The sequence below is a fragment of the Pseudophryne corroboree genome, chromosome 9, assembly GCF_028390025.1.
Source record: "Pseudophryne corroboree isolate aPseCor3 chromosome 9, aPseCor3.hap2, whole genome shotgun sequence".
NCBI classification, from domain to species: domain Eukaryota; kingdom Metazoa; phylum Chordata; class Amphibia; order Anura; family Myobatrachidae; genus Pseudophryne; species Pseudophryne corroboree.
This window is the reverse complement of record NC_086452.1, coordinates 349,963,203-349,988,599: the sequence shown is the minus strand read 5'-3', so window position 1 is coordinate 349,988,599 and position 25,397 is coordinate 349,963,203. Positions and strand designations below refer to the sequence as shown.

Here is a 25,397-nt window from a genome sequence, read left to right as displayed (position 1 = left end):
TGCCTGAAAAAAACGATACACACAGTGACTCAGTCACATACCATATCTGTGTGCACTGCTCAGCCCAGAGTGCTGCATCAATGTATATATATATCTGACTGTGCTCAGCTCACACAGCTTATAATTGTGGGGGAGACTGGGGAGCACTGCAGTGCCAGTTATAGGTTATAGCAGGAGCCAGGAGTACATAATATTATATTAAAATTAAACAGTGCACACTTTTGCTGCAGGAGTGCCACTGCCAGTGTGACTAGTGACCAGTGACCTGACCACCAGTATATATAATATTAGTAGTATACTATCTCTTTATCAACCAGTCTATATTAGCAGCAGACACAGTACAGTGCGGTAGTTCACGGCTGTGGCTACCTCTGTGTCGGCACTCGGCAGCCCGTCCATAATTGTATATACCACCTAACCGTGGTTTTTTTTTCTTTCTTTATACATACATACTAGTTACGAGTATACTATCTCTTTATCAACCAGTCTATATATTAGCAGCAGACACAGTACAGTGCGGTAGTTCACGGCTGTGGCTACCTCTGTGTCGGCACTCGGCAGCCCGTCCATAATTGTATATACCACCTAACCGTGGGTTTTTTTCTTTCTTTATACATACATACTAGTTACGAGTATACTATCTCTTTATCAACCAGTCTATATATTAGCAGCAGACACAGTACAGTGCGGTAGTTCACGGCTGTGGCTACCTCTGTGTCGGCACTCGGCAGCCCGTCCATAATTGTATATACCACCTAACCGTGGTTTTTTTTTCTTTCTTTATACATACATACTAGTTACGAGTATACTATCTCTTTATCAACCAGTCTATATTAGCAGCAGACACAGTACAGTGCGGTAGTTCACGGCTGTGGCTACCTCTGTGTCGGCACTCGGCAGCCCGTCCATAATTGTATATACCACCTAACCGTGGTTTTTTTTTCTTTCTTTATACATACATACTAGTTACGAGTATACTATCTCTTTATCAACCAGTCTATATATTAGCAGCAGACACAGTACAGTGCGGTAGTTCACGGCTGTGGCTACCTCTGTGTCGGCACTCGGCAGCCCGTCCATAATTGTATATACCACCTAACCGTGGTTTTTTTTTCTTTCTTTATACATACATACTAGTTACGAGTATACTATCTCTTTATCAACCAGTCTATATATTAGCAGCAGACACAGTACAGTGCGGTAGTTCACGGCTGTGGCTACCTCTGTGTCGGCACTCGGCAGCCCGTCCATAATTGTATATACCACCTAACCGTGGTTTTTTTTTCTTTCTTTATACATACATACTAGTTACGAGTATACTATCTCTTTATCAACCAGTCTATATATTAGCAGCAGACACAGTACAGTGCGGTAGTTCACGGCTGTGGCTACCTCTGTGTCGGCACTCGGCAGCCCGTCCATAATTGTATATACCACCTAACCGTGGTTTTTTTTTCTTTCTTTATACATACATACTAGTTACGAGTATACTATCTCTTTATCAACCAGTCTATATATTAGCAGCAGACACAGTACAGTGCGGTAGTTCATGGCTGTGGCTACCTCTGTGTCGGCACTCGGCAGCCCGTCCATAATTGTATATACCACCTAACCGTGGTTTTTTTTTCTTTCTTTATACATACATACTAGTTACGAGTATACTATCTCTTTATCAACCAGTCTATATTAGCAGCAGAAACAGTACAGTGCGGTAGTTCACGGCTGTGGCTACCTCTGTGTCGGCACTCGGCAGCCCGTCCATAATTGTATATACCACCTAACCGTGGTTTTTTTTTTCTTTCTTTATACATACATACTAGTTACGAGTATACTATCTCTTTATCAACCAGTCTATATATTAGCAGCAGACACAGTACAGTGCGGTAGTTCACGGCTGTGGCTACCTCTGTGTCGGCACTCGGCAGCCCGTCCATAATTGTATATACCACCTAACCGTGGTTTTTCTTTCTTTCTTTATACATACATACTAGTTACGAGTATACTATCTCTTTATCAACCAGTCTATATTAGCAGCAGACACAGTACAGTACGGTAGTTCACGGCTGTGGCTACCTCTGTGTCTGCACTCGGCAGGCAGTCCATAATTGTATACTAGTATCCATCTCCATTGTTTACCTGAGGTGCCTTTTAGTTGTGCCTATTAAAATATGGAGAACAAAAATGTTGAGGTTCCAAAATTAGGGAAAGATCAAGATCCACTTCCACCTCGTGCTGAAGCTGCTGCCACTAGTCATGGCCGAGACGATGAAATGCCAGCAACGTCGTCTGCCAAGGCCGATGCCCAATGTCATAGTACAGAGCATGTCAAATCCAAAACACCAAATATCAGAAAAAAAAGGACTCCAAAACCTAAAATAAAATTGTCGGAGGAGAAGCGTAAACTTGCCAATATGCCATTTACGACACGGAGTGGCAAGGAACGGCTGAGGCCCTGGCCTATGTTCATGGCTAGTGGTTCAGCTTCACATGAGGATGGAAGCACTCAGCCTCTCGCTAGAAAAATGAAAAGACTCAAGCTGGCAAAAGCAGCACAGCAAAGAACTGTGCATTCTTCGAAATCCCAAATCCACAAGGAGAGTCCAATTGTGTCGGTTGCGATGCCTGACCTTCCCAACACTGGACGTGAAGAGCATGCGCCTTCCACCATTTGCACGCCCCCTGCAAGTGCTGGAAGGAGCACCCGCAGTCCAGTTCCTGATAGTCAGATTGAAGATGTCAGTGTTGAAGTACACCAGGATGAGGAGGATATGGGTGTTGCTGGCGCTGGGGAGGAAATTGACCAGGAGGATTCTGATGGTGAGGTGGTTTGTTTAAGTCAGGCACCCGGGGAGACACCTGTTGTCCGTGGGAGGAATATGGCCGTTGACATGCCAGGTGAAAATACCAAAAAAATCAGCTCTTCGGTGTGGAGGTATTTCACCAGAAATGCGGACAACAGGTGTCAAGCCGTGTGTTCCCTTTGTCAAGCTGTAATAAGTAGGGGTAAGGACGTTAACCACCTCGGAACATCCTCCCTTATACGTCACCTGCAGCGCATTCATAATAAGTCAGTGACAAGTTCAAAAACTTTGGGTGACAGCGGAAGCAGTCCACTGACCAGTAAATCCCTTCCTCTTGTAACCAAGCTCACGCAAACCACCCCACCAACTCCCTCAGTGTCAATTTCCTCCTTCCCCAGGAATGCCAATAGTCCTGCAGGCCATGTCACTGGCAATTCTGACGAGTCCTCTCCTGCCTGGGATTCCTCCGATGCATCCTTGCGTGTAACGCCTACTGCTGCTGGCGCTGCTGTTGTTGCCGCTGGGAGTCGATGGTCATCCCAGAGGGGAAGTCGTAAGCCCACTTGTACTACTTCCAGTAAGCAATTGACTGTTCAACAGTCCTTTGCGAGGAAGATGAAATATCACAGCAGTCATCCTACTGCAAAGCGGATAACTGAGGCCTTGACAACTATGTTGGTGTTAGACGTGCGTCCGGTATCCGCCGTTAGTTCACAGGGAACTAGACAATTTATTGAGGCAGTGTGCCCCCGTTACCAAATACCATCTAGGTTCCACTTCTCTAGGCAGGCGATACCGAGAATGTACACGGACGTCAGAAAAAGACTCACCAGTGTCCTAAAAAATGCAGCTGTACCCAATGTCCACTTAACCACGGACATGTGGACAAGTGGAGCAGGGCAGGGTCAGGACTATATGACTGTGACAGCCCACTGGGTAGATGTATGGACTCCCGCCGCAAGAACAGCAGCGGCGGCACCAGTAGCAGCATCTCGCAAACGTCAACTCTTTCCTAGGCAGGCTACGCTTTGTATCACCGCTTTCCAGAATACGCACACAGCTGAAAACCTCTTACAGCAACTGAGGAAGATCATCGCGGAATGGCTTACCCCAATTGGACTCTCCTGTGGATTTGTGGCATCGGACAACGCCAGCAATATTGTGTGTGCATTAAATATGGGCAAATTCCAGCACGTCCCATGTTTTGCACATACCTTGAATTTGGTGGTGCAGAATTTTTTAAAAAACGACAGGGGCGTGCAAGAGATGCTGTCGGTGGCCAGAAGAATTGCGGGACACTTTCGGCGTACAGGCACCACGTACAGAAGACTGGAGCACCACCAAAAACTACTGAACCTGCCCTGCCATCATCTGAAGCAAGAAGTGGTAACGAGGTGGAATTCAACCCTCTATATGCTTCAGAGGTTGGAGGAGCAGCAAAAGGCCATTCAAGCCTATACAATTGAGCACGATATAGTAGGTGGAATGCACCTGTCTCAAGCGCAGTGGAGAATGATTTCAACGTTGTGCAAGGTTCTGATGCCCTTTGAACTTGCCACACGTGAAGTCAGTTCAGACACTGCCAGCCTGAGTCAGGTCATTCCCCTCATCAGGCTTTTGCAGAAGAAGCTGGAGACATTGAAGGAGGAGCTAACACGGAGCGATTCCGCTAGGCATGTGGGACTTGTGGATGGAGCCCTTAATTCGCTTAACAAGGATTCACGGGTGGTCAATCTGTTGAAATCAGAGCACTACATTTTGGCCACCGTGCTCGATCCTAGATTTAAAGCCTACCTTGGATCTCTCTTTCCGGCAGACACAAGTCTGCTGGGGTTGAAAGACCTGCTGGTGAGAAAATTGTCAAGTCAAGCGGAACGCGACCTGTCAACATCTCCTCCTTCACATTCTCCCGCAACTGGGGGTGCGAGGAAAAGGCTCAGAATTCCGAGCCCACCCGCTGGCGGTGATGCAGGGCAGTCTGGAGCGACTGCTGATGCTGACATCTGGTCCGGACTGAAGGACCTGACAACGATTACGGACATGTCGTCTACTGTCACTGCATATGATTCTCTCAACATTGATAGAATGGTGGAGGATTATATGAGTGACCGCATCCAAGTAGGCACGTCACACAGTCCGTACTTATACTGGCAGGAAAAAGAGGCAATTTGGAGGCCCTTGCACAAACTGGCTTTATTCTACCTAAGTTGCCCTCCCACAAGTGTGTACTCCGAAAGAGTGTTTAGTGCCGCCGCTCACCTTGTCAGCAATCGGCGTACGAGGTTACATCCAGAAAATGTGGAGAAGATGATGTTCATTAAAATGAATTATAATCAATTCCTCCGCGGAGACATTGACCAGCAGCAATTGCCTCCACAAAGTACACAGGGAGCTGAGATGGTGGATTCCAGTGGGGACGAATTGATAATCTGTGAGGAGGGGGATGTACACGGTGATATATCGGAGGGTGATGATGAGGTGGACATCTTGCCTCTGTAGAGCCAGTTTGTGCAAGGAGAGATTAATTGCTTCTTTTTTGGGGGGGTCCAAACCAACCCGTCATATCAGTCACAGTCGTGTGGCAGACCCTGTCACTGAAATGATGGGTTGGTTAAAGTGTGCATGTCCTGTTTTGTTTATACAACATAAGGGTGGGTGGGAGGGCCCAAGGACAATTCCATCTTGCACCTCTTTTTTCTTTTCTTTTTCTTTGCATCATGTGCTGATTGGGGAGGGTTTTTTGGAAGGGACATCCTGCGTGACACTGCAGTGCCACTCCTAAATGGGCCCGGTGTTTGTGTCGGCCACTAGGGTCGCTAATCTTACTCACACAGTCAGCTACCTCATTGCGCCTCTTTTTTTCTTTGCGTCATGTGCTGTTTGGGGAGGGTTTTTTGGAAGGGACATCCTGCGTGACACTGCAGTGCCACTCCTAGATGGGCCCGGTGTTTGTGTCGGCCACTAGGGTCGCTAATCTTACTCACACAGCTACCTCATTGCGCCTCTTTTTTTCTTTGCGTCTTGTGCTGTTTGGGGAGGGTTTTTTGGAAGGGACATCCTGCGTGACACTGCAGTGCCACTCCTAGATGGGCCCGGTGTTTGTGTCGGCCACTAGGGTCGCTAATCTTACTCACACAGCTACCTCATTGCGCCTCTTTTTTTCTTTGCGTCATGTGCTGTTTGGGGAGGGTTTTTTGGAAGGGCCATCCTGCGTGACACTGCAGTGCCACTCCTAGATGGGCCCGGTGTTTGTGTCGGCCACTAGGGTCGCTAATCTTACTCACACAGCTACCTCATTGCGCCTCTTTTTTTCTTTGCGTCATGTGCTGTTTGGGGAGGGTTTTTTGGAAGGGACATCCTGCGTGACTCTGCAGTGCCACTCCTAGATGGGCCCGGTGTTTGTGTCGGCCACTAGGGTCGCTTATCTTACTCACACAGCGACCTCGGTGCAAATTTTAGGACTAAAAATAATATTGTGAGGTGTGAGGTATTCAGAATAGACTGAAAATGAGTGTAAATTATGGTTTTTGAGGTTAATAATACTTTGGGATCAAAATGACCCCCAAATTCTATGATTTAAGCTGTTTTTTAGTGTTTTTTGAAAAAAACACCCGAATCCAAAACACACCCGAATCCGACAAAAAAAATTCGGTGAGGTTTTGCCAAAACGCGTTCGAACCCAAAACACGGCCGCGGAACCGAACCCAAAACCAAAACACAAAACCCGAAAAATTTCAGGCGCTCATCTCTAATATATAGTACATGTACTGTACATTCAGCACTCACTCTCATGTAGAACTGTGTAGATATTACGTTGCCTTCCTACAAAGCATATAGAAATCCAATATCTTAGCAGAGACAAGGCGGCACTCAAAGTCTTATTCAAATTAAGTTTATTGTTCTCCACATTTCAGGGGACGAACCACTTTCATCAGGAGATGAAAGGGGTTCGTCCCCTGAAACGTAGAGAGCAATAAGCTTCGTTTGAATAAGACTTCGAGTGCTGCCTTGTCTCTGCTGAGATATTGGATTTCTGTCTCTCGCTCTATACTGTATATATATATATATATATATATATATATATATATTAGAGATGTGCACCGGAAATTTTTCGGGTTTTGTGTTTTAGTTTTGGATTCGGTTCCGCGGCCGTGTTTTGGATTCGGACGCGTTTTTGGCAAAACCTCCCTGAAAATTTTTTGTCGGATTCGGGTGTGTTTTGGATTCGGGTGTTTTTTTTTACAAAAAACCCTCAAAAACAGCTTAAATCATAGAATTTGGGGGTAATTTTGATCCCATAGTATTATTAACCTCAATAACCACAATTTCCACTCATTTCCAGTCTATTCTGAACACCTCACAATATTATTTTTAGTCCTAAAATTTGCACCAAGGTCGCTGGATGACTAAGCTAAGCGACCCAAGTGGCTAGCACAAACACCTGGCCCATCTAGGAGTGGCACTGCAGTGTCAGACAGGATGGGACTTAAAAAAATTAGCCCCAAACATCACATGATGCAAAGATAAATAAAATAAAAAAGAGGTGCAAGATGGAATTGTCCTTGGGCCCTCCCACCCACCCTTATGTTGTATAAACAGGACATGCACACTTTAACTAACCCATCATTTCAGCGACAGGGTCTGCCATACGACTGTGGCTGAAATGACTGGTTGGTTTGGGCCCCCACCAAAAAAGAAGCAATCAATCTCTCCTTGCACAAACTGGCTCTACAGAGGCAAGATGTCCACCTCCTCCTCATCTTCCGATTCATCACCCTTTTCACTGTGTACATCCCCCTCCTCACAGATTATTAATTCATCCCCACTGGAATCCACCATCTCAGGTCCCTGTGTACTTTCTGGAGGCAATTGCTGGTGAATGTCTCCACGGAGGAATTGATTATAATTCATTTTGATGAACATCATCTTCTCCACATTTTGTGGAAGTAACCTCGTACGCCGACCGCTGACAAGGTGACCGGCTGCACTAAACACTCTTTCGGAGTACACACTGGAGGGGGGGCAACTTAGGTAAAATAAAGCCAGTTTGTGCAAGGGCCTCCAAATTGCCTCTTTTTCCTGCCAGTATACGTACGGACTGTCTGACGTGCCTACTTGGATGCTGTCACTCATATAATCCTCCACCATTCTTTCAATGGTGACAGAATCATATGCAGTGACAGCAGACGACATGTCAGTAATTGTTGGCAGGTCCTTCAGTCCGGACCAGATGTCAGCACTTGCTCCTGACTGCCCTGCATCACCGCCAGCGGGTGGTTTTGGAAATCTGATCCTTTTCCTGGCAGCTCCAGTGGCGGGAGAAAGTGAAGGAGGAGCTGTTGGCGGGTCACGTTCCGCTTGACTTGACAAGTGTCTCACCAGCAGGTCTTTGAACATCTGCAGACTTGTGTCTGCTGGAAAGAGAGATACAACGTAGGCTTTAAACCTAGGATTGAGCACGGTGGCCAAAATGTAGTGCTCTGATTTCAACAGATTGACCACCCATGAATCCTGGTTAAGTGAATGAAGGGCTCCATCCACAAGTCCCACATGCCTAGCGGAATCGCTCTGTTTTAGCGCCTCCTTCAATCTCTCCAGCTGCTTCTGCAAAAGCCTGATGAGGGTAATGACCTGACTCAGGCTGGCAGTGTCTGAACTGACTTCACGTGTGGCAAGTTGAAAGGGTTGCAGAACCTTGCACAACGTTGAAATCATTCTCCACTGCGCTTGAGTCAGGTGCATTCCCCCTCCTTTGCCTATATCGTAGGCAGATGTATAGGCTTGAATGGCCTTTTGCTGCTCCTCCATCCTCTGAAGCATATAGAGGGTTGAATTCAACCTTGTTACCACCTCTTGCTTCAGCTGATGGCGGGGCAGGTTCAGGAGTGTTTGCTGCTGCTCCAGTCTTCGGCACGCGGTGGCTGAATGCCGAAAGTGGCCCACATTCTTCTGGCCACCGATAGCATCTCTTGCACGCCCCTGTCGTTTTTTTAAATAATTCTGCACCACCAAATTCAATGTATGTGCAAAACATGGGACGTGCTGGAATTTGCCCAATTGTAATGCACGCACAATATTAGTGGCGTTGACCGATGTCACAAATCCCCAGGAGAGTCCAATTGGGGTAAGCCAATCTGCGATGATGTTCCTCAGTTTCCGTAAGAGGTTGTCAGCTGTGTGCCTCTTATGTAAAGCGGTGATACAAAGCGTAGCCTGCCTAGGAACGAGTTGGCGTTTGCGAGATGCTGCTACTGGTGCCGCCGCTGCTGTTCTTGCTGCGGGAGGCAATACATCTACCCAGTGGGCTGTCGGGGTGCGGGTGTCAGGCGGCTCCCGTCCAGCGCTGCCCGTGAGTGGCTGGAGGTGGGAGCTGGGGACGGGGTGGTTGCTGAGGCAGGCTGTCGGGGTGCGGGTGTCAGGCGGCTCCCGTCCAGCGCTGCCCGTGAGTGGCTGGAGGTGGGAGCTGGGGACGGGGGTAGTTGCGAAGGCAGGCTGTCGGGGTGCGGGTGTCAGGCGGCTCCCGTCCAGTGCTGCCCGTGAGTGGCTGGAGGTGTGAGCTGGGGACGGAGTGGTTGCGGAGGCAGGCTGTCGGGGTTGCGAGTGTCAGGCGGCTCCCGTCCAGCGCTGCCTGTGAGTGGCTGGAGGTGGGAGCTGGGGACGGGCGGTTGTCGAGGGAGGTTTTGGTGGTGCAGGGGTTAGTGGGTTCCTGGCCAGTGTGTTGCGCCAGTGGCTGTATGTGGGAGCTAGTGCCCAGGTGTTGGGGAAGGAGGATTCGGTGCGTTGTGTGTTGCGGGGAAAACCAAGGGTGGGGTGTGGGTGTGTATTGTGGTACCGTGCACGGTGGGGTGTTTCCCTCTGATGGTGGCCGGTTTGTGTGGCTGATACTGCTGGCGCTGTCCACCTGGCTATGTGTAGGTAGTGTTGTGCTGGGACACGGCAGAAGCAGGTGATTCCGCCCAGCCCTGTGACTCCACCCAGCGTTACGGCCAGGCACAGAATCACAGAGTTGGGCTAATATATAGGAGATATATATATATATATATATATATATATATATATATATACCGGTGGTCAGCAAAATTCAGCACTGTCCTCCTACTATATACTGCGCACAACTACAATGCATCACAGATATGGATAGTATACTTGATGACACAGAGGTAGAGCAATGGACTACTGTACCGTACTGCTATATATATACTGGTGGTCAGCAAAATTCTGCACTGTCCTCCTACTATATACTGCGCACAACTACAATGCAGCGCAGATATGGATAGTATACTTGACGACACAGAGGTAGAGCAATGAACTACTGTACCGTACTGCTATATATATATGTATACTGGTGGTCAGCAAAATTCTGCACTGTCCTCCTCCTATATACTGTGCACAACCAGGGACGTGCAGTCAGGGGAGGCAGTGCCTCCCCTGTCATAATGATTAAAGTAATAAAAAGAAGATATTTATAACAGAGTCTGTGATAAATATATTCTTTTATTATTTTAATAATCTCCCCCCCCCCCCCCACCCCGCCGTGAAAATGTTAGGCTGGGAGGCAGCGGGAGAGGTGCCTCCCACACCTAACATTAAAGTCCGGGCAGCGGGGGGTGGGCAGGGGGCGGGGCACAGCAATGGGCTGTGAAAGCCCATTGAAAAAGAACGGGGAAGCGGCACCTTTACTGATTACTCAATGACAGGGGCGTGCATTCAGCCCCGATGAATGCATGCCCCTGTCATTCCCCCAGATGTGATTGGCCCAGCGGATCCAGTGCTGGATCCGCTGCCCAATCACTAGCGATCCCCCTTCCCGGCTGCAGCATGCGCTGTGGGCTGTGTGGCCGCCCGTTGCAGCCGGCGCCGCTGACTGACACTAGAGGTCATAATTGACCCCTAGTGTCTGAGCGGCGCTACAGTGGGAGAGACGTCATGAGTCATGACGTCTCTCCCATAGTACAGCAGAGAGTAGTCGGCGGACGGAGACGGAGGCAGCGCTGCAGGAGCGGTAAGTATGTATGTGTGTACATATATATTTTTTTTATGTGTGTGTGTTTGAGGCACAGCAACAGGGGCACAACTACAAGGGGCGCAGCTACAGGGGCACAACTACAAGGAGCACAGTACAAGGGACGCAGCTACAGGGGCACAACTACAAGGAGCACAGTACAAGGGACGCAGCTACAGGAGCACAACTACAAGGGGCGCAGCTACAGGGGCACAACTACAAGGGGCACAGCTACAGGGGCACAGTACAAGGGGCGTAGCTACAGGGGCACAACTACAAGGGGCACAGCTACAGGGGCACAACTACAAGGGGCACAGTACAAGGGGCGCAGCTACAGGGGCACAACGACAAGGGGCACAGCTACAGGGGCACAACGACAAGGGGCACAGTACAAGGGGCGCAGCTACAGGGGCACAACTACAAGGGGTGCAGCTACAGGGGCACAACTACAAGGGGCACAGCTACAGGGGCATAACTACAAGGGGCACAGTACAAGGGGCGCAGCTACAGGGGCACAACTACAAGGGGCACAACTACAAGGGGCACAGTACAAGGAGCACAGCTACTGGGGCACAACTACAAGGGGCGCAGCTACAGGGACACAACTACAAGGGGCACAGTACAAGGGGCGCAGCTACAGGGGCACAACTACAAGGGGCGCAGCTACAGGGGCACAACTACAAGGGGCACAGCTACAGGGGCAAAACTACTAGGGGCAAAGCTACAGGGGCACAACTACAAGGGGCACAGCTACAGGGGCAAAGCTACAGAGGTGCAGCTACAAGGGGCACAACTACAAGGGGCACAGCTACAGGGGGCACAACTACAAGGGGCGCAGCTACAGGGGGCACAACTACAAGGGGCACAGCTACAGGGGGCACAGCAACTGGGGGCACAACTACAAGGGGCACAGCTACAGGGGCACAACTACAAGGGGCGCAGCTACAGGGGAACAACTACAAGGGGCGCAGCTACAGGGGCACAACTACAAGGGGCACAGTACAAGGGGCGCAGCTACAGGGGCACAACTACAAGGGGCACAGCTACAGGGGCACAACTACAAGGGGCGCAGCTACAGGGGCACAACTACAAGGGGCACAGCTACAAGGGGCGCAGCTACAGGGGCACAACTACAAGGGGCACAGCTACAGGGGGCACAACTACAAGGGGCGCAGCTACAGGGGGCACAACTACAAGGGGAACAGTGACTGGGGCCACAACTACAGGGGTCACAACTACTCGGGGCGCTGCTACAGGGGGCAAGGCTACTGGGGGCACAGCTAGAGGGGTCACAACTACTGAGGGGCACAGCTACTGGGCTCATAACTATTGGAGGCGCCTGCTCCATCCTCCCAGCCAGCAGCAGCACTCTCCCCTGTCTGTGCTAATGTCTTCCCGCGTCAGTGAGGGCATAATATTCATTAATTTCTCTCTCTGTGTCTCTGTCTGTCTCTCTCTCTCTCTCTCTCTCCTCCTGTGGATTACTTCGTTTGTAAGTATAATTTTAATTTTTACAGGTACCCCTTTTGGATTCTACTGGACAAGTGGACGTGACCGGCGTGGGATGTAGGTAAGTAATCTCTCTCTCATTTTTACAGGAACCACCTATTGGATTCTACATGGACAAGTGGACGTGACCGGCGTGGGATGTAGGTAAGTATGTGTGAGTGTGTAAGTGTGTTTTAATACATTTTTACTTTCACGGTGTGTGTGTTGTGTTTTTATTTGGGTATTTTTTTTTAATGTAGAACTACAGGTACCAGCGGGCCCGTTATTTCCCCGCATGCTGGTACTTGAGGTTCTCCAAGTACCAGCAAGCGGGGGAGGCTTGCTGGGCCTTGTAGCTCCACAACAAAAAACAATATTCTTTTTTTTTTTACACACTTATGGCTATCAGCCCGGCACCCACCGCCATGGGGTGCTGGGGACAGCCTCGGGCTTCACCCCTGGCCCTTGGGTGCCTGGAGGGGGGGAGACCCCTTGATTTAAGGTGTCCCCACTCCTCCAGGGAACCCCGGCAAGGGGTGACTAGTTGGGGGGGTAATGCCACGGCCGCAGGGACCTACATAAATATATCCCCCGGCTGTGGCATTATGTCCCTGGCTAGTGGAGCCCGGTGCTGGTTTTAAAAATACGGGGGACCCCTACATCTTTTGTCCCCCGTATTTTTGGAACCAGGACCGGTCTAAGAGCCCGGTGCTGGTTGTCTAAATACGTGGAACCCCTCTCCAATTTTTTCCCAGTATTTAAACAACCAGGACCGGCTCAAAGAGCCCGAGGCTGGTTATGCTTAGGAGGGGGGACCTCACGCATTTTTTTTTACATTTTTTAACCCATTAAGACCTTTCTCCATTAAGTTAATGGAAGCCCTGGACAACAAAATTGCATTCATGTCTTCCTCCCACTCCCTTCCCAGCCCCAAACACTCATTTTAAATTTTTTTTCTATAAAAATGTACAATATATCACAAGTATGATGAGCAGGCAGGCAACGGGCATTGGCGGCATCGGACTGAAATGCAAATTAGTGGCGGAGGGCTGGGTCAGTTGATGGTAGGCAAGTTTGTAAGCCACTGGCGGTGGCAGCAGGCATTGGCTCAGAGGCAGTAGCGGGCATTGGCTCAGTGGCGGTAGGGGTCATCGGCAGGATCCGGTGGACATTATGGCTGTAGTGCCTCACCAGCCACTGACCTCACCGCTTGCCACTGCGCACAACTACAATGCAGCACAGATATGGATAGTATGCTTGACGACACAGAGGTAGAGCAATGGACTACTGTACCGTACTGCTATATATATATATATATATATATACACCAAAATTCTTCACTGCCCTCCTACTATATACTGCGCACAACTACAATGCAGCACAGATATGGATACAGGGCCGGTTCAAGGGCGCTCTGCGCCCCGGGCAGGAAATGGGGTGTGGCCTAATACAGGGGGCGTGGTCAATTACGCCCCCTGTACATTAAAAGCGCCGCTTGAATGCTGAGCGGTGCGCGATGACGTCATCGCGCACCGCACAGCAAAAGGTCCTCTCCACGAAGGGAAACTAGACGCTATGAGTCTAGTTCCCTTCGTAGAGAGGACCTTTGCTGTGCGGTGCGCGATGACGTCATCGCGCACCGCTCAGCAAAGTTACTCTCCAGGAAGGGAAACTAGACGCATAGCGTCTAGTTCCCTTCAGGAGGCGGACGAGGACGGGGACGGCAGCGGAGGCGGACAGGGACACAGCGGGCAGCAGTGGCGGATCTTGCCACGGTGCGGCGCCCTCCGGATGGCGCCAGTGCCCTCCGGAAGGCGGCGCCCCAGGCAAAAGTCCTGCTTGCCCGTGGCAAGATCCGCCACTGTATGGATAGTATACTTGACGACACAGAGGTAGAGCAATGGACTACTGTACCGTACTGCTATATATATACTGGTGGTCAGCACCCACGTCCTCTCGCTATCATCTCCAATGCACGAGTGAAAATGGCGGCGACGCGCAGCTCTTTATATGCAATACGAATCTCGCAAGAATACGACAGCGGGATGATGATGTTCGGGCGCGTTCGTGTTAACTGAGCAAGGCGGGAAGATCCGAGGCTGGCTCGGACCCGTGTAAACCACGTGAAGTTCGGGGGGGTTTGGATCTCGAGGAACCGAACCCGCTCATCTCTAATAAATATATATTTATATATATATACCCAAACATAGTTCCATGAGCGGGTGGGGGTGCCAAGTTAATGCCTTGCCCCAGGTGATGTAAATCCTAGTTTCGACCTTACCTAAATGGTTGTTTATTTGCACTAGGGGGGTCACCCTAGGCAGACAATGTATTGGATGGTATGCCATCTACATATAGAAGATCATGTGTCACGGAAGCTACCTGTTTCCGTAGGAATAAAATATCATCTTTATATAACAAAGGTTCAACCAGATAAAGTTTTGGGGCAGGGTAAATGTTAACTTTCCTGATCAAACATACTGGAGACACACTATCCTCCTGCATCTCCCAGTCATTTTCTCCATGCGTCTCCAAAGTGCCATCCCTCCCTGCATTTCCCCAGCACCCTCTCTGCTTCTCCCCATCGCCAACTCTGCATCTCTACATCGCAGGGACGTGCGGTGAGCTAAATGGCTCAGGAGGCACTGGCTAATCCCAGAGCCAGAATTTCATGCAATATATGAGCCAAAGGGTACATCTGGGCATTATACACAGGTGCAGCAGTATAAACTCCTGGAAATCTGGTGAGTTTTGATTAGAGATGTGTGGAAAGGATACGCAGGTGAGGCACTGCCTCACCTGCCATAGACTTTTTACTCCAGAGTTTGGGCTATAAAAATTATTAGAATAATGCAAAGAAGATAATTCAAACAAATTATCAGTATTTTTCATATATTTTATTCAGTCAAAACTCTGGTTTAAACGTAAGTATGGCAGGCAAGGCTCTGCCTCACCTGCCTCACCCCACCGCATGTCATTGCACGGTACATCGCCATCCCACTCTACTTCTCTCCATCGCCATTGCTCCCTCCCTGCATCTCGCCAGTGCCATCCCACCATACGTCTCTCCAGTGCCATTCCTCCCTCCATGCTTCTCTCCAACGCCATCCCTCCTCCCCTGCGCTTCTCCAGCACCATCCATCTCTCCCTGCATCTCTCCAGCGCCATCCTTCCCTGCGTTCCTCCAGCTCCCTCTTCTGTCTCACCAGCATCACCCCACTGTATCACTCCAACACTTTTGAGGCAGGGAAAAATGTGAACTTCTCTCATCTAACATCCTGAAGACACCAACCACCTACATTTCACCAGCATCATTCCCCTGTGTCCCCCCAGCGCCATGCCTCCCTCCCTCTCCAAAGCCATCCCTGTCTTTCCAAAGCCAATCTCTCTGTGACTCTCCAGTTCCCCCCTTATATCTCATCAGAGTCACCCCCCCCGCCCCCCGTCACTCCAACACCCATCCCCTTCTGCGTTGTTTCTTTAACACTATTTACCTGTGTCTCTCCACTGGCGTGTCTTCCAACCTTGATATATTGATTTATGCCTTAGTCACTGCTGAACCCCACCCCTCCACCCCCCACCCACACACACACACAAATGCACACACGCACACACATACCCACACACGCACGCACACACGCACACACGCAGGCTTTATATCAGTTTTGTTTCATTGATCAGCTGAGCAGGCCCAGGGATCCCTAACCTGACCTAACACACCCCACTCCACTGTATTTTTGCTTTTTACTAACTTGATAATAGCGTAATCCTCTTTCACTAACACCCCAGCAGCACCCACACCCATCATTCACTAATAACACCCCAGCAGCACCCACACCCGTCATTCACTAATAACACCCCAGCAGCACCCACACCCCTTATTTATTAATAACACCCCTAGCACCGCTCATTGACTACCAACAATCCCCCAAAGCCCAAAATACTACTAGAAACAGTAAGTATCCCCCTCCTTCCTATACTATAAGTATCCCCCTCTTTCCTCAAGCATTCCCTCATTGTTGCTGATCAGAATAGAGCCTAGGGACACCTGTGTGCCCTGTGTGCCCCTCCCACAGCCAGAGAGAGTGGGTTCAGCTGCATGTAAAGAGAGGAGGCAAATGAGAAGGGAGGGGCTGGGGTTGTGAGCCCACACTCCAGTCTGTGAGCCCGCAGTGAGGGCCATGAGTTCCACCTAGTATGCCCTGCTCCTCTGTTCTCTGTGAGACACTGGGAATGAGACCAGATATCGCTCCATGACTTTGCCGCGTCTCATTCCCTGCCTGCTAAAGGAGGGGGGAGATGGGCCATGTCACTGTCTCATCTATTGGTATAGGCAGCGCAGTGCACAGCAGGTCACGTCCACTTCCTATATCATAAGCCACAGCAGCTCCTTTACAAGCCGGACAAGGTGGGCTACCGTTCTGCCTTCAAAAGCAACTGACAGACAGAACGCAGTTCCGCCCTACGGCCCACTTTAACCCCCGATATACAGTGTCACTCCCTCTCTGTGGTCCTAAATACATCTCCCCTTTCCTTACATACGTGTACTAAGAACTTATACAATGAAGTGTTTTGGACAAGTCTGCTATGTTTACTATATTGTTCGTTTCCTTTGTATTTGTCAGTAACGTAGTGTCATCCCCTCTGTTTGGCAGGAGTATTAGAAGAGGCTGAATTTTATAACATTGCATCTTTGGTGAAAATCATCCATGAAAGGATGGAGGAGGCTGAGGTTAGTAAGGTAAATAAAAAAGTCATATTGCGATATCTAATTTTGTTGTTGACCGGGAATTGCCAAGAGTCTGTGTCTCAGTGATCACTTATATCCTATCAATATGTGATAAGATCACAGATGTTCTCTGTATATTCTCCATTTGACAGTAATAGGTATAATGCTGCTTTCAGACTTGTGATGCGGGAATTTGCTGGGTCTAGCTCCATGACCAGGGGCGGATGTAGGGGTGGGTGGGTTCGCCCCTAGGCACCACAGTAACGGCAGCCCCCCGCCCCCCTCCCTGCCTAATTGTATTATTTTTATTGTTTGGCTGAATAATAAAAAAGCCACTAATTATGATTTTTTTATTTTATTTTATATACAAGTGCCGCCCGTAGGCATGTGCCTCACGTGCCTATTGGGAAATTCGACATTGTCCATGACCCTGGTTAGGAGCAGGGTCATGGACCCGCGACTACCTAGTCCCAGGTTGTTTCCTTTCACACATGCAGAAAGCCCAGGTCAATGCGTGTTCACGTGTAAAAACCCGGGATTTAGCTGCATGTGTGAAAGGGGTATTAGTCAGCTCACATCACCAGCCCTTAAGTATATATATATATATATATATATATTTATATGTCATGGAATAATTAATGGTGCTTTACTTTCAGCATAAATGGAACAATACAAGTGAACAGACAATAACATACCTACCCCCATTCATGGCACTGACTCTCTTCTTCACCCCTAACTAACCTTGGACAGTTAATCTGCAAACATAAAGTATCGTAAGTGAAAAGTCTTAGTCCTGTCTCTCATACCGTAGGTACCATGCGCAGTTTCAGTCCTGCTTCCTGTGAGCATAACATACGCTCCGGCCTACTTACACTCAAAGCTCTTCGTCTGGCTTCTTCCCAATAAAGTGTAGCTCAGTCCCAGAGTTTCATGGCCTCCTACAGGTTTAGGCTCAGGCCTCCTGGCCCTCAATAGCTCAATAGCACATTAAACTCTGTTTGGCTTTGTCTCAACAAGGCAGCATACACAGGCCAAAGCCTGTCCTGACTGCAGAGACTTCCAGTCTAAAAGGGGGGTACACACGGAGAGATCCGTGCTTAAAATCTAAACAATCTGACTAGATTGCTTAGATTTTAAGCACGGATCTCTCCATGTGTGCGCCCCACAGTGATAGCGATGCGCGGCCCTGCTATTGCCAGGCGCTATCGCCGGTGCTAGATTGGGCACACCGGCGATAGGGCAGTACACACGGGGAGAGATTTGTGCTGAGTGATCTGTCACAGACCGCACAGCACACATCTCTCCCCTCAGCACACAGCGCAATGTGTGCTGAGTGAAAGGAGGGGGACGAAGACGAGGATGGGGGGGGGGGGGCCCTCATTTCACCCAGAGAGATGTGTGCTGAGCGGTCTGTGACAGATCACTCAGCACAAATCTCTCCCCGTGTGTACTGCCCCTTTACTCTCCACTGCAGCCATTAGTTGTTTACACACCTGCCTTATCTTCCATGTGTGAGCGGATCTCTCCAGGCACACTCTGACTGCATTTGTCACTAATACCACTTTCACACCATCTGAAGGCGGGTCGCACACGGGAGCCTGACACGGGAGCTCCCAGTGTGCGACCCGCCTCAATACCCCTTTCACACCGCAGACTGCAACCCGTCATATTGCCGGGTTGGTGACGACGGCAGTGACGCAGCGTGGGCAGTTCTGGGAGATCACGTGATGTCCAAGCGCCGCCTGTCCACACACTGTGAACGGGAAACGGGTCGCACTAACCCGGCTCCCGTTCACACCGCACAGCGAGCCGAGTTGAACACGAGTTCAACCCTGCTCGCTAGCAGGGTTGAAATACTGGGTCGCTCAACCCGGTATATTGCCCCTGGTAAATTTCACACTGCACAGGAACACGGGTTATGCGCACTCATGTGCCAATAACCCGTGTTCAAAGCTGCTGGTGTGAAAGGGGTATAATGCAATTGCTGCAGAGTACAGTGGAGGCTGTTCAAAAGATTAAGAGAAGTGACTATGCTATATCACATGCTCAATAGCACATTTAAAAACTTATCAATGCAGAACACTAGTATAGTGCATACAGAGATCGCATATTAGTCATCAGAAAACATACAAAGGTAAATGTCAATATTTTAATGAGCTCCCAACTATACAGATTAAGGAGCTAAAAAAAATAGTAATCTCCAGGTACCTAATAAATGGAAACAGAAGGTATGGTTATATATATTGAGGATAGCCTCTGAAGAGATATCCGCAACAATCAAGCTGTGACCTCAGATGAGGTCCCATGGAAAATAGATTACACATAGAACTGCATCATGAGGGACATACTGTATAAGAAACACTGCAGGGAAAAATATTTGTTTTGTCCAAACGGATGGATAGTGTTTAGATTAAAAATCCATCTTGCCTCCATCCTCAGAATTATTTTCTCTTGAGATTCCTCCTCCTCAAATGGGGCAGGGGGCCCGATCAATAATCTTGTAACGTAGCATAGCCAGCGGATGCTTATGATCCCTGAAGTGCCTGGCCACCGGTTTGTCACAGGCTCTACCCTTCAATGGCATGTCAGATCGCACAGCGTTGCGCTACCATCCTTTATTTAAATTGTCACGTTGTTTTGCCGACATATAGCAGTCCGCAAGGGCAATGAATGATATATATGACGTATCTGCTGCTGCAAGTCAGGACTTGTCAAATCTTTATAATTTTCCCTGAATGTGGGTGCACAAATGAACTGTCAGATTCCAAGAATCCACAGGTGGTGCACCCAATACATTTGTAATTTCTTTTTTTTTTAGACAGGATATGTATACATACCTCCCAACTGTACCAATTTTCGTGGGACAGTCCCATTTTTTTGGGACTGTCCCGCTGTCCCATCCGCGGACTGCAGTGTCCCACAGTGGAGGGTGCAGTTGGGAGACTCCTGTAGTCCCTGCTCGGCCTAGCAGAGCAGCCGTGCATAGACGCACAGCGTCTCTTCACAGGAGACAGAAGGTCTGGGGGCATGCCAGCAGCTCACAGAACGGTGGGTAGTCCTCACTGTCAAAAACGGGGACGTTATTTTAAGTTGCATCTTAATGTGAATGTGTGGACAAAGCCTTCACACCGTAATTGCTATTATATAATCTTACATCTAAAAGTCAGGTCACTTGTTAGAGGCCCAGTACAGCTGGTTACATCTGAATAAATCATAGGGAACTAATCATACAGCTCACTAAGCAATCCAAAACATCTGCTGTTATCATGAGCACAAAGACAAAAATGCCCCAAACAAATCTTTTATTAATGACATAAAGACCTGTATTAGTAGAATTATACTAAACTGCTGCACAAAGCAGAAGAGATGAGTGCGAAACATTGAGAAGGACCCACCTGCCCTCAGCTGCCAGTCATCAAAATGAAACCTGCCTGCAACTATTTCTAAACACAACAATATTGAACTGGGTACACAGTACACAATATGGGCCTAATTCAGGCCCGATCACTGCAACGGCAGTCTGAAGCCCTTTGGTGGTGCGCTTGTGCAGCGGGTGCACTGCACGTGGGCACCTCGTGAGGCCCAGTGAGATGCAAAAGCATCTCAGGGCTGCGATTCCCACTGCCTGATTGACAGGGAGAGGCGGTCGCAGGGTGGGTGGCAGGTAGCCAACGGCGTTAGAACACCGTCGGTGCCATTGCGGTTGCGTGACGTAACACGCAGCCGCTGCAACCCCAAACATGGCGGGTAGCCGCCTACCAGCGCAGCTAGGCTACGCAGGCAGGTAGCTGCTTGGCGGCTGCAAAAGCATCGCTTTCGCACCCGTTCGGGGGCGGGGGCAGGGCCTGACATGCGGGGCAGACTAGAGAAACTGATCGTAGATGTGCTAAATTTAGCACATCTACGATCAGGTCTGAATCACCCCCAATGCAATATATTATGTAATCTTGGTACCATCAAATAAGGGGGAATACAATTGAGGGGCGAATCTGTTTGTCCCAGCCAATCAGTGGGAAAATAGCCGTGCTGTACAGCAGTCTGATCTCGCACAAAAGTATTTGCTGCCCCTTAGCGAGCACTTTTGTGCAAATCTGTTATTTGGCCGGCTGGGCGAAGGGTGCAGTATGAGGTGCCGTTGCCGGTGTTTAAACATAGCGGCAGCGTCAATTTGCACTCTTCGCTAGGAACTGAATCCCCCCATAATGCGTACACCCAAATCGTTGTTTTCATCCATTGTTCATTGCATTGTACCATTGGATGTTCTGCACGTTCAATGGGACAATTTCATGGATGACGTTGTGTTGTAACATGAAGCAAATAACAATATATTGTAATCCTCGTACAATTGATCGTGGAGTGTGTACAACGATGCAATATATCACTACATCACATCACTGGGTCGCAGTGTCATTCAGGTGTGTACCCAGCTTTAGTTGCATACATTGGCAAACATGTAAGCCACCCACAGCTTTCAAGGCGCTTCTGCATATACAGTGGCATGGTCCTAGTTCTAATAAATGCGAGTACCAACATAGGGCAATATATATTTCTCTTACGTCCTAGAGGATGCTTGGGTCCATTTAGTACCATGGAGTATAGACGGGTCCTTTGGGAGCCACTGGCACTTTAAGAGTTTAATAGTGTGGGCTGGCCCCTCCTTCTATGCCGCCCCCCCCCCCCCCCCTACCAGACTCAGTTTAGAATATGTGCCCGGAGGAGCCGGTCACAGCTAGGGGAGCTCCATAGTTTTTCTAGTATAATTTTTTTTCTAAGAGTTGTTAGGTACAGGAAGGCTGCTGGCAACAGCCTCCCTGCTTCATGGGACTTAGGGGGGAGTAGTAACCAACTCTTGAAGTTAATGGTTATCTATTTCCGCTGACAGGACACTGAGCTCCTGAGGGTGCTGATCGCAAGCGACCGCTCACTCCCGCAGCACGGCCACCACCCCCTAACAGAGCCAGAAGAAAGAAGAGTGGTGAGTACAGCGCCGGCGGCCCGGTTAGCGGGTCGCCGGCGGGAATGTGGCGGCACAAGGGTGGGAGTGCAGCTCTGACAGGCTGCGCTCCATGAAGGCTCTGCAACATGCATATGTAGACGCTGCTGAGAGGCGTCCTGGTCCAGCGCGATCACCCTAACACTGGTAAATACAGCTAACGAGCTAATCCCGCTTTTGGCATCAAAGACCTTAAACCAGTATAATCTACTTGTGCGGGAAGCTGCGCGCCATTCCATGGGGCGGGGCTTCTCCTCAGAGCGGATTCAGCACTCACCAGTGCCATTTTCTCCCTGCAGATCACTGAAGCTGGACGCTGACAGGGAGCGCTGACCCCCATATAACTCCAGTTATCCTCTGCGGTATCAGGGTGTTATAGACAGGGGCGGAGAGTGTAATTAGTACTAATTAACCTATTAATGTTAGTTAGTCAGCGTCGGGCTTTTATCATAACTGCCCACAGGGGCACTGTGTTGCTGGCTCCTTATACTCTATGACTCTGAAGGTACTCTGGGGGAAACTGTGTCTGACATTTTCCTGTATATGTGTGTAAGTGTCTATATCCACATTACCATGTCTAAGGGCTCTGTGTCATGTGCTGCAGAGTGTGTATCTTCTCCTGAGGAGTCTATTCCATGTACTCAGAACTGCAAGGTGCTTTCCCAACCTTCTGAATCCGAACCCCCATGGGTGGATTCTTTAAGGGAATGATATCCCAGATCTCATCAAGGATGTCACATAATGAGAAAGAGACACAGTTTTTGAAAAAATCTGTAGAGGGTTTGAAGTATTCAGCTCTCGCTACTTCCTCAAATACCCCACCTACATACCCGAAAAAAAGTACACTTGCCCAGATAATGCAAGTTGACACTGATACCGACTCTGATACAGGGGACGGTGATGGGGATATGCAGGGGGGTGATGCATCCCTTGCTAAAGGGGTGCAGCTAATGATTGAAGCCATTAGGGATGTTTTACATATTTCTGAGAAGGTACCTGAACAAGTAGAGGAATCTTATTTTACAGAGAATAGGAAATCCTCGCGTACCTTCCCTGCTTCTAAGGAGTTAAACTCTTTATTTGAAAAATCCTGGGAAAACCCAGAGAAAGAATTCCAGATCCCTAAAAGAATTCTCATTGCTTTCCCATTTCCTGAAGAGGATAGAAAGAAGTGGGGAAAACCCACCTATAGTAGACGCTTCTGTATCTAGGTTGTCTAAAAAGGTAGTTTTACCTGTCCCTGGTTCAACCGCCTTAAAAGAGCCGGCTGACTGCAAGATTGAGACTACGCTCAAATCACTATACACTGCTACAGGCGTGGCTTTAAGGCCCACTATTGTTTGAGCGTGGATTTCTAAAGCCATAGTAAAGTGGTCAGGCACATTACTAGAGGACTTAGATACTATGGATAGAAGTGACATTGACTTGTTTTTACGTCACTTACAGGATTCTGCTGGCTTCATGGTGTAGGCCATGAAGGATCTTGGCATGCTGAATGCAAGGGCTACTTCCATGGCGGTCTCGGCACGCAGAGGACTCTGGCTACGCCAATGGACTGCGGATACAGAATCCAAGAAAAGTGTGAAGAACCTACCCTTCACAGGTCAGGCTCTGTTTGGGGACACATTAGATGCTTGGATCTCCATGGCAACTGCGGGTAAGTCAACCTTTCTCCACTCAGCAGCACCACCGACTAGGAAATCTTATCCTACGTCTACAATGCAGTCCTTTCGGACCGCACAATTTAAAAAATCCAAATCCCCTTCCACCTTCTTTAGGAGTGGTCGGGGAAAATCCAGAAAAACTGCACCAACAGGTTCTCAGGAACAGAAAGCAGTTCCTGCTTCCTCAAAATCTTCAGCATGACGGTGGACCTCCCAGCCTGGAGATCGGGCAGGTGGGAGTAAGACTAAAAGATTTCAGTCACATCTGGGCGTCATCATGCCTAGACCCCTGGGTGACATACATTGTTACCCAGGGCTATAGACTGGAGTTTCAGGAACTCCCACCTCACAGATTCTTCAAATCAGGCTTTCCAGTTTCGCTGACAGAAAGTGCTATCCTGCAGGAAGCCATTCGAAAATTGGTCCAAACAAATGTTATTGTTCCAGTTCCACCTAAAATACAAGGGTTATTACTCAAACCTGTTTGTGGTACCGAAACCGGACGGTTCGGTAAGGCCGATATTAAACCTAAAGTCATTGAACCCCTACTTGAGGGAATTCAAATTCAAGATGGAGTCTCTGAGAGCGGTAATCTCAGGTCTGGAGGAGGGGGAATTCCTGGTATCCCTGGATATCAAGGATGCATACCTTCACATTCCGATCTGGGCGCCTCACCAGGCTTATCTCAGATTTGTGCTGCTGGATTGTCAGTATCAGTTCCAGGCACTGCCTTTTGGCCTCTCCACAGCAGAGTGTTCACCAAGGTCATGACAGAGATGATGCTACTCCTCCACTGGCAAGGAGTGAACATAATTCCATATCTGGATGATCTCTGAAGCCAGCCCGGGTATCGGTTTCATCAGTGCATTCAGCTTCTGGGGAAGATGGTAGCCTGCTATGAGGCTCTACAGTACGGAAGATTCCATGCAAGGTCCTTCCAACTGGATCTCCTAGACAAATGGTCAGGATCACACCTTCACATGCACCACCTTCATATGCCTGTCGCCGAAAGCCAGAATTTCACTCCTCTGGTGGCTGCAAACTTCTCACCTACTAGAGGGCCGCAGGTTCAGGATTCAGAATTTGATCCTTCTAACCACGGATGCAAGTCTCAGAGGTTGGGGAGCGGTCACCCAAGGGGAAAACTTCCAAGGAAAGTGGTCGTCTGGAATCCATCCTTCTGATAAACATTGTGGAACTAAGGGCCATATACAACGGCCTTCTACAAGCAGCACATCTTCTGCAAGATCAGGCCATTCAGGTTCAGTCGGACAATGTAACGGCAGTGTCCTACATAAACCAACAAGGTGGAACGAAGAGCAGAGCGGCAATGTCAGAGGTAACAAGAATCCTCCTCTGGGCAGAAAAGCACGCGGTGGCGCTATCAGCAATCTTCATTCCGGGAGTGGACAACTGGGAAGTGGACTACCTCTCCATCAAGGAGAATGGGGCCTCCACTCGGAGGTGTTCGCAGAGGTGACAAGCCAATGGGGCGTACGTCAGGTAGACATGATGGCCTCTCGCCTCAACAAGAAGCTTTGCAGGTACTGTTCCAGGTTGAGAGACCCACAGGCAGTAGCGGTGGACGCACTGGTAACTCAGTGGGTGTTCCAGTCAGTGTATGTGTTCCCTCCACTTCCACTAATCCCAAGGATTATCAAACTAATAAAAAGATCAAGAATTCAGGCGAACCTCATTGCTCCGGACTGGCCAAGGAGGG

The 25,397-nt window shown here is 49.1% G+C and overlaps 1 protein-coding gene across 1 annotated transcript in view; it reads left to right on the top strand.

The window, feature by feature from the left end:
• KCTD17 (potassium channel tetramerization domain containing 17) overlaps positions 1-25,397 on the top strand; it is an 81,109-nt gene that overhangs the window by 34,980 nt on the left and 20,732 nt on the right. Inside the window, exon 3 of the mRNA XM_063938812.1 lies at positions 16,947-17,032. Coding sequence (XP_063794882.1) covers positions 16,947-17,032 — 86 coding nt within the window. The remainder of the gene's footprint in view (positions 1-16,946; positions 17,033-25,397) is intronic.